This window comes from Budorcas taxicolor, chromosome 5 (genome assembly GCF_023091745.1).
Source record: "Budorcas taxicolor isolate Tak-1 chromosome 5, Takin1.1, whole genome shotgun sequence".
NCBI lineage: Eukaryota > Metazoa > Chordata > Mammalia > Artiodactyla > Bovidae > Budorcas > Budorcas taxicolor.
In genome coordinates, this window is record NC_068914.1 from 12,082,636 (window position 1) to 12,094,766 (window position 12,131).

The window sequence follows — 12,131 nt, forward strand, 5'->3', positions numbered from 1 at the left end:
CGACAGATGAAAAACCCCTGGATCGGCTTGGCCTTGGGTTCTGGCCCCGGTTTCCCTGTGCCAGCAGGTGGGGCAGCCTTGAACACCTAGCAGGCAAATGGCAACATCTGGGTCAGGAGGGCTTTCAGAGGCTCTCCCTAAAGGACATGACCACAGCTAGATAAGTAGGCTCAGGGAGGAAGTCACCCATTGGAGGAAGCTCTTAATACTGAATGATACAGAGGAGACACTAGGTGGCCACGGGTTTTATTGCTGATGAGGATCCCACTTGAAGGCAGAGCCTCCTCAAGGGAGATTGTCCCACCACCTTCTCCAGCTCTAAGTTCTACCTCTGATTGGTAACAACTAACTATATCTGAAAAATGTGGCCTCGAACCTGTAATTAACAAGTAAGCCTGTCGAGTCTCTCTTTAAAAAGAGTCTCTTGAGAATTTTCAAGTTCTTTTAAATTAGTTTAAGTTCTTTCTTAAATAGAAGTCTTTCTGCATAGAATGATGGCTGAGTGGCATGGTAACTTTCCACTCTTCGTCAGCGAGGGGAGTTGATCAACAAGGACAGTCGTGAGAAGCCTGTGTTCATGAACAGCGGACAGCCCAGCTGTGATGGAGTCCACCCTTATAGCCTCCCGATCACCTGGGCTCCTGGGAGCCAGTCTGAAGTGTCCAGCGGGCCAAGACAGTTTTGCAGAAAACCCCTCCCCTGAGTGTAGACTGTGCAGAAACATTTGACTTTGTAGAGGGGCCTGTTCGCTTGGCCAAGCCCTAACCTTATTCAGCCCAAATGGCCTCCACTCTAGAGTGATGGAGCCAGTATCCTACCGCCCCACAGGGAGAGCGCACCACACTGGACAGCAAGTGACTAAGGAGTTTGTAGTCACAGACCCTGTGGACCCCAGAAGTTTGAGTTTTTTGCTTTCAGAAAAGATAGTAACTAGAAATTGTTCATTAGTCTATGGGAGGCTAGAGAGATTTGTTTTTGCAGTGTTAGGACAGTACCCGACTAGTTAAGTCTCAAGCTCTCTGGAAGTGCCTTACAGAATTCTGTTTTTGCGAAAGTGGGCTTCTGGTCCAGTCTGCCCTTGGAAACATTTATTTCAGACGAAACTTTAGATACTTTCAGCTGTGATACAGATTGAGTAGACACTGGGCAGGCATGCTGGTCTTCTCCTACAGTTATCCTCAATTGAGAAACATGACCTAGTGAGGCTTTGCAGCCATCAAAACAGTTGTCCACCCTCGGGCCTGCCCAGGGATTTGTCCAGATGCGTGGATCTGACCTCAGCCAGCCGCACAGAACAGCTGGATGCCTGCACTTGGCCAGAGTGCCCCTCAACCCCCAATTTGTCCAGAATCATTGAGGGAAATCATATTTCCCTGAGGGTCGCCGAGAGGAACCATAGGCTATCCACCCTTTCCCTTACTGTCAGAAACACCCCAGGATCAAACCAGAGTGGCTGCTGTGCTTTTTCTGAAGGATGCAGCTGCTAGATTGCATGTGTCCTCAGCGCACCTGCAAGGTGTTCTAGGAGTCAGTCCTACGGTGCATGGTGTGTGCTGGCAACGGGGCACGGATGTGTGTGGCCCATTAAACACACCACACCCCCTGTGAAAACTCCTCGAAAGGAGATCCTGGCTGCTCCTGGTTGTAGGAGCAACCACAAGGCTATTTCACAGACATATACCAAAGTATAAAGCATATGGGGCTTCCCTTAGAATAGTTACCAGAAAACCTAGGCCTGTCATTTCTAGCCGTGCCCTATGGATCTTCCATACAATGTAAATTCTCTTCACCTTTCTTGCTCCATTTTGTCATCATCCCGGGGCTTAGAGCCCTATTCCTAAAATACAGCGGGAGCTACAGATAGGCTGATGTTTCATTTCCAGCTTTGAGGGTGATTTCCTGGAGGCCTTACAAAGTTCTGAGCATGAGACAGGGGAGCAAGGCAGAGGTGAGGGTCAGAGATAGAGCTGGGACCTGGGCGTGTTTCCTTTGAAATGAAGGCAAGCTGAAGGCATGTGCTTGAAATGTGCATAGCATCTACAAAGCCAAGCTCTGTAGTATTTAAGTTGAGCAGAACAATTGCAGAAGAAACCCTCAAAAATGTATCAGTCTAAAGGCTTAGAAGTCCAAGTGGTGCAACAGTACTTACTCTGGGCCGCATGAACGTGGGCAGCGAGGTGTTCCAGGAGGGCAGGGGAGAAGGCAGCGGGTGGAAAGGGTCATCCTCTGTCACTCTCACATGCTGGGTTAGCACTACAGCTTCATAGGAAGCATCCTCACAGTAAAAAGACCTGAGAAGCGCTGCACGGATGAACGTGTCCAGGGTATGGGTAATGTGGTGTGCTCCTTAGAAAAGCATGTTGTAATAGAACCCGTATCCGTGTCATATCCCTTACAGTGTCTTATTTAGCCACCACTAAAGTAGGAAGGATTCATCACATGACTAAAGTTTCCTTAAAAATGAATCAGGTCGTGCAAATCACTGAGAACTATAGATCTGATGTTTGTTGTGTAATCTTTCAGGAGATAAAAAAGTTTATCAAGGAGGTCTCTGAGAAGATCAAGAAGACCAGAGATAAATACGGCATCAACGACAATGGCACGACAGAGGTAGCGGCCCTCCCCAGGGGGTCAGGCAATGCAGAGGGTTTCCCGCACTGCCGGCCCTGACCCTGAACTCGGCTTTTGTTCCTCTAGCCCCGTGTGCTGTACCAGTTGGACCGGATCACCCCCACCCAAATAGAGAAGTTTCTGGAGACGTGTAGGGACAAGTACATGAGGTGAGGGTGCTAATTGTCTCAGGCGGTCGGGCAGTCCAGTGGGTCTCTTGCGTCTTTCCTATTTCCCCAGGAAACAGAATCCTGTGCCCACATCACTTACCAACTGCCAGCCTTGAGCAGGTTCTGTCGCCTCCTCTCTAGGGGCTCCAGTGGGTAGACAGGCCGAGTGCTCCAACATGTGGTAGGAAGTGCAGAGAAATTTCCGAGCATCGTCTTTTCATAGGGAAACTACCAGCATATTGGGCAAGGGCTGGCTGCTTCGTCTGCCTGCAGTACCATGTGTGAGCAGAGCTCTTAGGTCTTCTCCAGTCATCCCACGCTGACCGCAAGTAGCCACACAGTGCTCACTGTCCTCGTTGGACCCCTCCGAGCATTACTCCCCCTTATCTGTACCTGTAATTGATCTGTGTCCGGTTTTCCTCTGTTACAAGCCCAACCTGGGTCCTTGCCAATTCCTTCCTGACCCTGACGGCATATGTATTTTTTCTGTTGAAAGATAATCAGAAACCTCCCCAGCAGGTTGTGGGGTTTAGTTTTGTCTTTTTTTTGTCCATGGCACAAGGCTTGCAGGATCTTAGTCCCTGGGGGTTGAACCTGGTCCCTGGCAGTGAAAGTACAAAGTCCTAATCACTGGAGTGCCAGGGAATTCCCTGGTTTTGTCTTTTAATTGAGGTATAGTTGACCTATATGTAAAAGTATATAAAATGGGTATATTTAAATGGGCTTTATATAAGATTGTTGCATCTCTTTTGTTTAATTGTATTAATGGAGTAGGGGCTTCCCAGGTGGCTTAGTCGTAAAGAATCCTCCTGCCAACCAGGAGACTCGGGTTCAATCCCTGGGTCAAGAAGATCCCCACAGAGAAGGAAATGGCCACCCATTCCAGTATTCCTGCTTGGGAAAATTCCATGGAAAGAGGAGCCTGGTGTGCTGCAGTCCATGGGATCCCAAAGAGTCGGACACAACTTGGCCAACTAAACAAACAACAGATAGTTGACCTACAACATTATGCAAGTTTCAGGTGCAAACACAGCGATTCAGTATTTCTGTAATTGCAAAAAGATCACCACGATACATCTGGTTACCATCTGCCGCCTTACAAAGATATTGCATCATCATTAATTGTAATCCCCAGGCTGTACATTTCATCCTGTCTTGTCTTTTCAGGGCACAGATGGAGCCAGGTTCTGCGGTGGGCGCACTCTGTGCCCAGAGCATTGGCGAGCCGGGCACCCAGATGACCCTGAAGACTTTCCACTTTGCGGGCGTGGCCTCCATGAACATCACCCTGGGCGTGCCCCGCATCAAAGAGATCATCAACGCCTCCAAGGCCATCAGGTGCCCTCATCCATTTCCCTCTTGTTCTCACACTCGTCTGTCATGTCCTGGAGAAACAACGTTTCTCTTGTCATGAGGGGGTGTCTGATAAATGCTAGCAGACAGTATCTCAGAGTCTGGAGTGACACGTGCTAGTGTTAATCATATTGTGGCTCTTACAAAAAATCCAAGACAAAATGTCCAAACTGGAGAGAGTCAGAACTGAAGCAATGGTTCTCTGTGACCACAAGTCCATGAAAGAGAGAAACCTAAAACAATGCCTGGAAAAATTGGAACCATGTGTCATTGTAGACTTCACCCATTTGATGTTGTTATTCCCAGCTTCACTAGTCATGATGATGTGTCTGCGACTCGATTTGGGGCCGTATTCTGTGACAACACTCCCCCAGCCCAAATCCCACCCCCTGGTGATTTCATGGTAGAATTTGTAGGTGTCCTGAAACTGGGAAAGACAGAAATACTTTATAGCGCGTTCGGTGACAAAGTCATGTCTTACCGATGATCGGAGTGTGACGAAATGACAACACAGCATTAAAGGAGAGAACGCTGTACTTGGTTCTGGAACAGCAGCTGTCCGTGTCCCGGGTGGCAGGAGCTCTGCCCACCTCTAGGCCAGTCAGATCACCCAGGAGTGTGCGTTCAGGGGATGCCATCCAGGATGGCGAGGGTGGAAGCGGCTAGCTAGTAGTTGGAGGAGCCAGAGGTGTCCTGGAGGGGAGGTTGTGGGGGTGCAGTGGGATAAGCTGTAAGAGACTTGATCTTGTCACTGTGCACGCCATAGCATACGAACCTGTAGTACACAAAGGGTCAGTTTACTCAGGGAGCAGAACTGAAGTAACTGGGTATTAGGACCAAAGAGGAGAAGGCAGGATTGCGTGGCCAGGGAGACTGTTCCGAAAGCCACTCACTCACTGATGGAGTGGCTTGCCTCCTGAGCACGGGTGTGTGCAGCCCTCAGGACTGCGCCTGGCTCCAGTGAATGCTCAGTACAGTAAACTGCACTTGCTGTTAAGGCTCCAAACTCACCCGGGCTTAACGCAGTGTGGCCTTCAAGCAGCCTCATAATCCTTTGCACTCCCTCCCCACAGCACCCCCATCATCACAGCACAGCTGGACAAGGACGACGATGCCGACTATGCTCGTCTGGTGAAAGGGAGGATTGAGAAAACCCTCTTGGGAGAGGTAAGAAGAAACCCCTCTCGACAATAAGAGAACTAAGCCAGCAGCTTCGCCAGGACGCATGAGGACCGCCTGCAGTGGCTTTACCAATCCGGGTGTCCACGCTGCTCTGTGTCCTTAAAGACGAGAGGGAGCCTCGTATGCTCTGAAGGACAGGGAAGTGACTGACGGATGTTCTGATCTTTTGACACCGCAGATTTCAGAGTATATTGAAGAAGTGTTTCTTCCTGATGATTGCTTCATTCTCATCAAGCTCTCCCTAGAACGGATCAGACTTCTGAGGCTGGAGGTGAGTCCCGCAATTAAAGGCGTGAAGGAAGTCATCCCCTTTCAGTCCCAGGACAGGTGCTGATGAACTGGGGCAAGAGCTACGCGTAGCATGGGACGCCCCAGAGAGGCTTCCACTTGGTGTCTGCCCTCGATCTGTTGTACCTTCACGTTCCGTCTACCCCTGACCCCAGCGCAGATAGGACCGCCTAGAGGCACACAGGAAGTTAGTGGAGGTCGTGTGCAGACCACAGTGCCCATTTGCTGTGGCACAGCATGCCAGCAGTTGGAAGGGCCATAGTGCCAGCCGTGTCTTACCCACCCGTGGGCGCCCAGCGCAGCAACGGCTGGCTCAGGATATGTGGGTTGACCTGGCTGCTTCTTATTGGCATTTATAAACGGGTAACGGTGGCAAAATGGATTTAGGAGGGGCGGGTGGTGGGATCTACTTTTTTAGTGAAGAAAGCAGAGGTGTATATACAGTACATACATATACATACATCTCTGGTATGAAGATATCACAGTACCAAAAAAGACATGACGAGGAGAGAGACTGGTGAGGGAGGAATAATTTAAAAGGCTCCTTAGAGGGGCAGGATGCTGAAAGGCCAAGAAACCTAGAAACCGCAGCCTCCAAACCCCGCCAGCAACCTCCCGGGCATGCGACCCCTCACAGGTGAACGCGGAGACGGTGAGATACTCCATCTGCATGTCCAGGCTGCGTGTGAAGCCCGGCGACGTGGCCGTGCACGGCGAGGCAGTGCTGTGTGTCACCCCCCGAGAGAACAGCAAGAGCTCCATGTACTACGTGCTGCAGTTCCTGAAGGAGGATCTCCCCAAGGTGAGTGGCAGGCCGCCTCCCCAGGTGGTCAGGCCTGACGCGGGGAGCACGCTCTCTCTAAGCTGCAGAGCCAGGCATCGGGCGCGTAAGGGCTGCTGAGACTGCGGGTGGCGCCCTGTTCCTTCGTTTCTTTGCCACATCCCTGAGGAGTCGGGCAGGTTCAGGTTGCCTTCTTGGCACTGCCTCACCATTCTGCCTATTCAGCTTTTCTCTCTTCTCTCATAAAACTGGTGGTGGAAGAGGGCACGACCCCCTGAGCTTCTGCTTTCCCGCCTCCCCACCCCCCAGCGGCTCAGGCAGCACGCAGGCACTCCCCACTTTGGCGCGTCCCTGACAGTCACCTCTGAGATGGGGTGATCAAGACCACAAACACAGGCTGTGACACCCCCAGTTCTTGCAGCCACTGTGGTTTCCCAGGCTGCTAGGTGGGTGGGGCCGCACGCACTGCGGGGTCTCGAGCCCTCTGTGTCTCTGAGTGCAGGTGGTGGTGCAGGGCATCCCGGAGGTATCCCGAGCTGTCATCCACATCGATGAGCAGAGCGGGAAGGAGAAGTACAAGCTCCTGGTGGAGGGGGATAACCTGCGGGCCGTCATGGCCACCCACGGCGTGAAGGGCACCCGGACCACCTCCAACAACACGTACGAGGTAGCGCTCACAACCGGGGCTCCTGCAGTCGTCCCAGCACGTTCCTCTGACCCTGCCGTTCACTGCGGCTCTGCACCGAAGACTACCCCACACTGCATCTCTGGGGAGGGACACGGTGCTGGGAACCTGCAGGGCAGAGGAGGATAGGAGGGGAGGCTGGGGAGCCCTGGACGCGGCTGCCTCCGTTCATCCCTGCCCTCCGCAGGTGGAGAAGACCCTGGGCATCGAAGCTGCCCGGACAACTATCATCAACGAGATCCAGTATACGATGGTCAACCACGGCATGAGCATCGACCGGCGGCACGTGATGCTGCTCTCCGACCTCATGACATACAAGGTGCGCGGGGGCCTCGCGGCTGCCATCGCACACCCGGTCTCAGGGCACGAGGCCTGGAGGACGCACACAGTGCCTGGCTGTGACGGCCACCGTGACCCCAGACCCAGAGTACAGGGGTCCAGCTGGGCGTGCTGGTAAAATTCCAGTGTGGGAATTGCAGCTGCATGGCAGGAGGCAGGGCAGGGTTTCTGTCCTAAAAGAAAATTAGCCATTGCCAGAAGCCTAAGGATTCCGTGACAGACTGAGGTTTATGTCCTGTCGAACCCATTTCTCATATGTCTATAGCCGTTTCTAGGTGAAAGTCTGAGTGAGCCACTGAGTTTGGTTGGTTGGTTGGTTTTTGTTTTTGTCTCTTGTACCAAAAATCTTTCCTCTTCAGTGCCATAAGGCACGATGCCTCCACAGACAAACTTGTGCTGTATTGCAGCAAATTCAGAAACTGGGTGGGAGAAGTGACCCATTTCCTGCCACCCGGTAGTAAAGACAGTCATTATAAAGTCTTCCTTTCCATTTTTGTTCTATACGCATATATTAGATTACTACAGGTAAACAGTAAAAATGAGCATGTCATTTTTATTGAACATTATAAGTATTTTCCACATTGCTATGTAGTTTTATAAAAATACATTTTTAATGATGGTTTAATATTCCTTTGAATGAAAGTACCTAAATTTACTTGTTTCCCTACTTTGAGGTTTTTAAATTATTTGGGTTTTTATTTCTTTGAGCCATAAGAAACATCTTCAGAAGTATTTTTTTTTTCTTTTGAGGGGGGAGGGGTGCAGTTTAGTTCCCCGACCAGGATTTGAACCCAGACCCTCAGCAGTGAAAGTGCAGGGTCCTAATCACTGGACCAGCAGAGAATTCCCTGCTTTTCAGCTTTTGTTTAGTTCATTTTCATTGGCGTACAGTTGCTTTACAATGTTGTGTTAGTTTCTGTTGTACAGCAAAGTGAATCAGTTACACATACACACATATCCACGCTGTAGTTTCCAGTTCTCAATTCTTTGTTCCAGTGGCCCCTGGCTGTGAGTGTCAGGATCTGTGCTGTCCGTGCCAGTGACCTCAGAGGGACACAGGTGGGACAGATGGTCATTGGGGTCCTTCTCAAACCTGGATTGTGACTTGAACAGCAGCCTGGCTGCTTTATGCTTCTTCTCTTGAGGGGCGCAGGGGCTGCGTTCTGTACCTGGCAGGAGTCCCCACTCTGGCTCTCTGCCTTGGCACAGGGTGAAGTCCTGGGCATCACCAGGTTTGGCCTGGCCAAGATGAAGGAGAGCGTGCTGATGCTGGCCTCGTTTGAGAAGACGGCCGACCACCTCTTTGACGCTGCCTACTTTGGCCAGAAGGACTCTGTGTGTGGTAGGTTTGGTGCTTCCAGCAGCCTCGCCAGAGGCCTTTGTGGGTTTTTGCTGGTTTTTTGTTTTGTTTTTTACAGTTTAAACCATGGCCAGGGCTTCTCAAGAGGTGGAGAAACTGAGCATGCAGAGCTTTGCCTTGTTTAAGAGTAAAGCCACAGCTCACAGAATTGGAGCTAACGATCTTTTGTCTCCAAAGCCTGACCATGGCGGCCTGCATCCCCCCATCCTTTAGCAGGCTGCTCAGTCAGGACAGGAAAGGTCACCCCTGGGCAGGTAGGAATTTTCTAGCCCTCAGAATGAGAGTCAGCCACTCTGGTCCTGCCCCAGGCGCTCCTGCTGTCCCAACTCCCTAAACAAGGCAGCTGGCATGCTTCCGCCAGGTGCCTCGTATGCCATCTCTGCACGTTGCTGAGGCATGGATATCAGCCCTTTCACAGGGAGAAGACCAAGGGCACTAACTTGTTATCAGAGTCTCGCCCTGCGTGGGCCTGCTCTCCCCACACAGAGCCTGTCTGGCGGGCCTAGGGGAGAGGGATGGCTGTCACAGCGGAGCTCGGCTCCCCCTGCCCCAGAGTGCCCGCTTTGCTCCAGCCTTTCTCATGCTTCAGCAAGACCCTGTGGCCTGAGGTGGGAGTTGGTCCGGGGTTCAGACAGCGACGCCACACCTGGCCCCCGATGCTGCCGCCAGAGCTCTGCTTCCTAGTGGCCATTTCCCCTCTCACCTCCTTTGTGGACTCACCACCCAAGGTGATGGTCGGATGGGACCAGGCAGTGTATGCCTAGATTTTGCTTCCAAGATGAGGGTCACAGGTTGCAAATAGAGGGAAAGAGAAATTACACGGTTCTTTACTATAACGAAGGGTGAAAGGAAAGAAAAGGCAGAGATGGGGGCAGGAGAAGGGCAAGGCCCAGCCGAAAGAGAGCAAGCCTGCTTGCAGGCCTGAGACCCAGCACCCCGCTCTACCTTAGGGGCCTGGCGTGGTCGCGCTGCCCCAGCTCTAAAGGCTCCTGGTCCTCTGCGTGTTGCAGCCCGGTGTCAGCCCTCACTCTGTGCTGGGCTTTAGTTTGATTGCCTCTCTGGCCCCCAGAACATAGCAGATGGACACTTGCTTGTTATAGAACCAGAGGCCTCACGCAGAGCCCAACATTTAGATCTTAGAAAGCTGAAAGGGAGCTTGGAGAAAGAATCTACACTGTCGCCTGACTCCTGTCACTCCATGAGGGGCCCTGCCTTCTTAGTGTTTCTGATTCAAGCTGTGGACTCCGAGGTTGGGGTGCTGTTAACCCTGGCCCACCCCCGACCCCTGGGCACAGAACAAATCTGTGCTGCTGTTTCCATGGGGATTGGCATCTGCTCACTGCGGTCCCATTTGCTTGTTCCCTGGGCCCTAAGCTAAGGACGGGCTGGGTGGCAGACTCGGCGTTTCCTGAGCATCATTCAGTGTATCCTTGCTGTTTGAGTTTAGTGCTCAAAGGTGAGGCCACACGATGCTTTAGCTCAGGCAGAAAGGCTGCTGAGCCAGCAGCGGGGCTGTGAGCAAGCACTTCCCTTCAACCAGATGCAGGAACTCCCCCAGCCTGCCCAGGAGCACCAGGCCATGCCTTCAGCATCCACAGATGAGGAGTAAAGTGAGCAGCCCAGGCCCAGCACGTTGGGGCTGGGACTCCAAGTCAGCAGTCTTTCTGTCCTGCTTGAAGACTTTCCCAAGCGTGGAGAAGCTCTCTCACCTCCTTTCTGGTTGGTTTCAGGGGTGTCTGAATGCATCATCATGGGGATCCCCATGAACATTGGAACTGGACTCTTCAAGCTGCTCCACAAGGCCCACAGGGACCCCAGCCCTCCCAGGAGGCCCCTCATCTTCGACACAAACGAATTCCACATCCCCCTTGTCACCTAGTCCAAGGAAGAGGGGGCTGTTCCTGACCTTGGCTCCTTGTCACCTGGAAAAGGGCTGGAGGCCAGCAGCCAACTCATGAGCTTTGTGCTCTCCAGGACCGAGGCCCTGCTGCCCCCACCATGCTGGCTGTTGGAGAAGGTTCCCGGAGTCCTGGGAGCTGCTCATCCCATGACCCCAGCCATAGCACAGTGCTTGGTGGGGTAAGCCAGGATTTTTCTGTCTGTTTGAAACCTGCTTAATCTGGGGACCGCTCTGCACCTCCTGCCCACTCCACCTCCCTGGACTTGTGAGGAGAGCCAAGCATCTCTGCTCGTTTCGACCTCCCCTGTCCCTCCATCCGCTCACAGGGGTCCCAGGCTGACCAGGAGCCAGTTCTGAGCCCCAAAGCCAGGGCACATCTTCAGTTCTTCCGTTCCCTGGTCACGCTGGAATCTCCCAATGTGACATACTAATGTAAATATTGTTCGTAGTATTTATTTGTTCACTGAAGAATTTGGAGTTTTTATTGTTATTTTAGTTTTCCTGTTGAAACCAAGAAGCTGTGGAAACCAAGAGAGCCAGCTTTGAAGCATCACTGGAAAAACTAGTTAAGCAAATAGGGATGTCTAGGACTTGAAACTGCGTTGAAACTGTCATGAGGCCAAGCTGCACCCTTTTTGTCTATTTCCCCTGCCACCCCCTTTTTGTCTGTTTCCAATGCCCATGGGGGCACATGAGTCAAACTCAATCTCTGTGGCCTGTAGAAGCCTCTCCAGAGTTTAGAGCTGGCTGGGGTGGGGACCCCCGGTGTACATGGAGATGAGGAGTGGGGCTGGCCCAGACCCCCTGCCCTTCCTGGGGGCATCCACACTCCTCCTGAGGAATCTACACGAGTGCCCCGGGGCCTGGTGTGAGAGGGCCCTCTGGGTGCGGGCAGGCACCGGCGCTCGGGTGAAGCGGCCACCCAGACAGGGAGGGTGGGGCCCGGGGTACCCGCTGGAGTTGACATTCCCCAGACGGCTGCAGCAGGTTTCTCAGAGGACATCTGTGATGATAACACACGTGAGGCTGTGAGGAAGGACCCGGAAGGGCGTCCCAGGAAGACCCGTGTTTCACTGCCTGCTTGGGCTTCTGCCAGTGACTGCGCCATCCATCGCTGGTGGGGTTTTCGAGGCTTACAAGGGGGTTTTGTGAAACACCAGAAAGAAACGTACATAGCTTGTCTTCTAGCAAGCACAGGGGTTTGCTCACAGAGACGGTGGTTCTTTGTGCCGAATTTGCTCCTTGGGATTGGCCTGAGGCCACAGAGAAGGAACTGTGGTGGCCGCAGCTCTCCTCCAAGAATGTTCCTTGGAGCCTGTCCTTCCCTGCCTGGGGGCCTTGGAAAACCTAGGCTGCTTGGTCAGAAGTGAGATGATATGAAAAGTGGAGCTTTGACCCTATTTTCTGGCTCCCTGCTCTTGGGAAGAAGGTCAACCTCTGAAATGATAACTGGTGCATCTCGG

The 12,131-nt window shown here is 52.4% G+C and overlaps 1 protein-coding gene across 2 annotated transcripts in view; it reads left to right on the plus strand.

Annotated features, from left to right (window-relative positions):
• Positions 1-11,911, plus strand: part of POLR3A (RNA polymerase III subunit A) — a 45,060-nt gene extending 33,149 nt beyond the window's left edge. For both annotated transcript variants that reach the window (XM_052639455.1, XM_052639457.1), the window contains 10 exons: positions 2,524-2,610; positions 2,698-2,780; positions 3,948-4,118; positions 5,207-5,300; positions 5,494-5,586; positions 6,241-6,405; positions 6,887-7,051; positions 7,257-7,388; positions 8,618-8,750; positions 10,499-11,911. In XM_052639455.1, the coding sequence (XP_052495415.1) occupies positions 2,524-2,610; positions 2,698-2,780; positions 3,948-4,118; positions 5,207-5,300; positions 5,494-5,586; positions 6,241-6,405; positions 6,887-7,051; positions 7,257-7,388; positions 8,618-8,750; positions 10,499-10,647 (1,272 nt within the window). In that variant the 3' untranslated portion in view covers positions 10,648-11,911. The remainder of the gene's footprint in view (positions 1-2,523; positions 2,611-2,697; positions 2,781-3,947; positions 4,119-5,206; positions 5,301-5,493; positions 5,587-6,240; positions 6,406-6,886; positions 7,052-7,256; positions 7,389-8,617; positions 8,751-10,498) is intronic.
• Positions 11,912-12,131: the final 220 nt, after the last annotated feature.